The sequence below is a fragment of the Macrobrachium nipponense genome, chromosome 28 (assembly GCF_015104395.2).
Source record: "Macrobrachium nipponense isolate FS-2020 chromosome 28, ASM1510439v2, whole genome shotgun sequence".
NCBI classification, from domain to species: domain Eukaryota; kingdom Metazoa; phylum Arthropoda; class Malacostraca; order Decapoda; family Palaemonidae; genus Macrobrachium; species Macrobrachium nipponense.
This window is the reverse complement of record NC_087217.1, coordinates 28,593,967-28,598,490: the sequence shown is the minus strand read 5'-3', so window position 1 is coordinate 28,598,490 and position 4,524 is coordinate 28,593,967. Positions and strand designations below refer to the sequence as shown.

Sequence of the window (4,524 nt, the reverse complement as noted above, 5' to 3'; positions counted from 1 at the left end):
GGAGCTCCCCCGGGTGTGGCTTCTCAAAAATCCATCATTATTTCTTACTTAAAACGGAAAATAAAGTTACATATAATTAAAATATAAAGTAAAATAATATAAATATTAAATATATTTAAAGTCTGCTGGAATATTTCAACGGTTCTCGAATTTATTTGAAGCAATACTGAGAACCTATACAGTGACTTAGTCATGCCGCATGCAGGCCTTTCTTCTCTAAAAATCCATCATAATTTCTCACTCAAAATGGAAAAGGAAAGTTATCATTACCTCAAATACTATTAGAAATTTCAAATTTGCGTTAAATTTCAAAATATGCCGAAGAGAAGCGCTCTTACCGAACAAAACTGAATTTGATTTTACGCAATACTGAAAACTTATCCTACAGCAAATGCACAAAAAAAAAAAAAAAAACACCATGAGAAAATATACCACCTTTATACAAATCTATGAAAAGATAAGTACAAAATTTAGATTATGCATTTTCAAAAATATCCTTCAGTAATAGAGGATTAACTTTAAAGAAAAAACTATTTAGCCATTACTGTGGCTTGCGTTTGGGAAATGCCTAATACATACAATTCCTGTACACTGTAAATCAGAAAACATACATTGTCTGTAGCACTGAGCGAATTGGCTTTCAATGTTCTTGTGAATAAGCCAGTTTTCCGTAGAATTGCAAAATTTTCATTCTTTTATCTTTTTCTCAGTGTAAATGACAATTCTTGGGTTTATTAAGTAAAACTCGATCTAATCTTGCAACGTGCAATGCGTTCGAATTATTGCAGAGATGTCACATTCGCAATATTTTTTTAAGTGTTTTCATAAATAACTGAATTATTATTTTATAAAATTGTATAGGAGTTATTTTGCTAATCATATATTTGATTAAACAAAATAAATTTAACTAAAAACTGAAAAAACCTAAAACGTAGAACACACTAAAACAATAATAAACGAACGAATGTTTACATATAAGGTACGTTCGAGATAAAAATTGATAAAATGAAAAATTTCTATGTTAAAATGGAAATCCTTGATGAAACTTTTTACATAGAATAAAGCATAAATATTGTGTATATATTGAAGAATCTTCGTTAGACATATATATTTATACCGTTTACTCAATGAAACTGAATAAAAACTGGCTTTATTGGAAGAGCAGCAGAAGCTGAACGCGCCTGGAACTTTGACAGAAGGTAGTGTATCGCACAGATAAGAGGAACAATTGATCGATAATTAACCAGTGACCTTCAGATATAATCATACCGGCAAGCACTTCAAATTATCACAAAACATCTCGTGAACAGTTATACAGGAGTCCAGGCTGCTGGTAAAGTATTTAATATGTTTTAAATAACGTTTGATTCGTGACTTTCCAAGGGGGATGTCAAGAGTACCCTTACCTAATCTTGTAGGTTTTATGATTATACATTTATACTCACGTTAAATTAATTTTCCTGTAAGTTATACATTAAATTATACAGGCGAGGTTGTAATACAGTGATAAATGAGGGTAGGCTAGCACATCCATCATAGTAGGTATAGGTATATCATACCATGTAACTTAACCTAACCAAACCTAGTGGCTAGGATAGGGTAGAAGACTAGGGTAGGCTAAGTTAGATTAAATGAAGTGAATCAACATCCAATAATAACTCCAGGCCCTAATAATACTGAAGACTATTGTAGCGGCCTTGTTCCCACCAGTCGACGACCGTGATATTTACTGCCTTTTGCCCATGTTTTGATGTTTATGCCTTTTTTTGTGTGTTTCATATGAACTATCTTTTTTTGTATTTTTACGTTCATCTTCAAAGGGTTGGTATATATATTTATATATATATATAAAGCAGCCATTTTGTATGTAAACTGGTAGTTACTGATCCAGAGGGGTGAAGTAGTAGTATAGCCTAGTAGTGTTCAGTTTTAATCAGGCCCCTACAAGTCCTGCATAGGTTTGAGAGAGGAATTCCAGACTTGTCTTTGAATGTGTCTGTGGACTCGAGATATCACTTGCTTGCTTCTGATGGCAGGCTTAGCCAATGGGAAAGATGATTTCTTTAACTTTTATATCAAAAACTAATGATATATAGTAAGCTAGGCTAATAATTACACTGACAAGTAATTTTTTCAGTAGCAAATATTAAGCCTGAAGTATGTACTGTAATTGCAATAGCTCCATGCCAAGTTACTTGACTATACTTAAGCACTAATGTGTTAAGGGCTATTACTGTATGTACTCTCGAGTAGTGGAAGATTAAGTTTCATGTTTTCAAAATAAAAACAGTGTATGATGTAACAAATATTTTCTAAAGTAAAACTTCATTGTAAACAAGCTTATTTTTGTAGATAAAAATTATTTGATGGAGGAGCACCAAAGTTCTATTTTGTTGTCTTTGAACAAGGTGATGGAGTTCCTTATTATAAAAAAAGACACAAAATAATCTGGTTGATGACGTGAGTTTTACTTTTACAGCTCTGCAGAAATGGCATCTAAGATCCCAGAACTATCATCTTTGGTTTCAACTGCACAGGCTGCTTTTAGTGAAAGATTTCATGGTAGGCCTGATATAGCAGTTGCAGCTCCAGGGAGGGTTAACATAATTGGTGAACACACAGATTACAATGATGGATTTGTCTTCCCAATGGTAAGTGCTTTATCAGATCCATTTTTAGTCATTGTGACTCTGATTTTTAAGTAGGAAACCAAGTATGTATGGGTTTTATGATGATGTATGTTATTTCTGTTAATGGTTTCATGGTATTCAAATTTAAAAAGTAGTGGAAAGCAGAATGTATGCCCTCAGAAAATTTTCCACTGTAGGAGGTACACTATTCAAGCCTTTGTTCATTACAGATAAGTGATAAGATAGTGTACCACAGTCATTTCTGTACAAGGCCAATCCACATTATAAATTTTTGCAAATCACACTGTATTAATGGATGTGCATATCTTGATGCTGTGATTGATCAGTTAAGGTTAGCTGTACATGTATGTAATAAAAAGATAGTTTAGTATTGATTGATGTGCCATCCCTATTTCCACAGGCTCTCCCATTAGTTACTGTGATGGTTGGAAAGCATACTGACTCCAATAAGTGTAAGATTTTTACTCTTGCTGAAAACGTTGACCAACCTCATGAAGTAGAATTCCAAGTACCAACCCCATCTCATCCACTTAAGCCTCACAAACCAAACTGGGCTAATTATGTGAAGGGTGTTGTGGCTAATTTTCATGGTATGTTTTAACTTTGTGTGTTTGTTTATGGTCATTTTAAACTTTTGTGCAATCCAAAGGAAACTAGTTTTTGGCATGTGGGCTAGTATTTAGCATTCATTATTGTTGCTTAACAAATTGAAAAATGTAAAAGTAGGACTTCTTATGCCTCAGTTTATTGTAATTTAAATCATGTAATTCACCTTTGTATTTTGTCATAGGTCCTGTGAGTGGTTTTGATGCTGTCATCACCACCTCGGTACCTTTAGGTGGAGGTTTGTCTAGTAGTGCTTCCCTTGAAGTTGCAACATACACCTTCCTTGAAGTGTTGATGGGAACAAAGGCACCTAGGTTTGAAACATTTCAGTAGTGTTCGGCGAGTCTATACTATACTATATTTGTAGCAGTGTACTTGTTGATCTCAGTTACTGTACTTTAAATTAATGACTTGGAGAGATTGGAATTGTTGATACAGTTTGTAGTGAACTTTACTGCTCATTCAGTATGCAAGCTACTATAGTAAATGGGATTCTGTAGAAGAGTCTCCTTATCAAATACTAGTAGCATTAAGAATGTAGCTTTTATGATGTCTGAAATGTTTATAGTTTAAAAAACTAATCATTAACCAGAACATGTTTTTTGCCACTTTTTGCATTTTCTCAGTTCTGTTGTCCTGAAGCTTGTGAAGCATTGATTATGCATAACTGTCACTCTGCCATACATATTAAGTTATTTTTTTGTAGACTGTAAAAAAGAAGCATATGAAAAGCTTGTGACAATATATTCCAAAGTTTTTATAAAATAGGAAAATGTCATAACACTTGTGCATATTACATTAATTAATTTGTACTTTTTATGTTTAGCTTGCAGGCTAAAGCCCTGGCTTGCCAAAAAGCAGAGCACGAATTTGCCAACATGCCTTGTGGTATAATGGATCAGTTCATCTCTACTATGGGGAGTAAAGGACATGCACTACTTATTGACTGTAGGCAAGTAAAGGTATTGTTTCAGGTAAATAAATCTCTTGGAATAAATATCCTACTTTCATGTTTTGATAAGGAAACATTTTTAGCCTCAGAGCTGTTACAGCTCTTAGGCTACAGTAGGCCTTGGTAAGCTGTACCAATTGTTTTATGATGTTAGATTTTTAAGGCCTTATTTTTAATGCCTTATTATTTGCATGGAAAATATACAATATATAGCAATCTTCCATTGAAAAATAAAACAGAAAAGCCACATTCTATTATCTACTTTCTTGTGCTCAGATTGCCATAATTTTCTCAAGCACCATTATTAGAGTTCAC

General features: G+C 33.3%; 1 protein-coding gene across 2 annotated transcripts in view; it reads left to right on the top strand.

Moving 5' to 3' along the window:
* The window catches only part of LOC135201621 (galactokinase-like), a 63,513-nt gene that overhangs the window by 48,156 nt on the left and 10,833 nt on the right, over positions 1–4,524 (top strand). Inside the window, exons 1-5 of one of the 2 annotated variants that reach the window (XM_064230678.1) lie at positions 1,170–1,333; positions 2,480–2,651; positions 3,052–3,241; positions 3,442–3,571; positions 4,084–4,209. In XM_064230678.1, the coding sequence (XP_064086748.1) occupies positions 2,490–2,651; positions 3,052–3,241; positions 3,442–3,571; positions 4,084–4,209 (608 nt within the window). In that variant the 5' untranslated portion in view covers positions 1,170–1,333; positions 2,480–2,489. Of the gene's footprint in view, positions 1–1,169; positions 1,334–2,479; positions 2,652–3,051; positions 3,242–3,441; positions 3,572–4,083; positions 4,210–4,524 lie in introns of those variants that run through there. The other variant, XM_064230679.1, reaches the window with a different exon arrangement.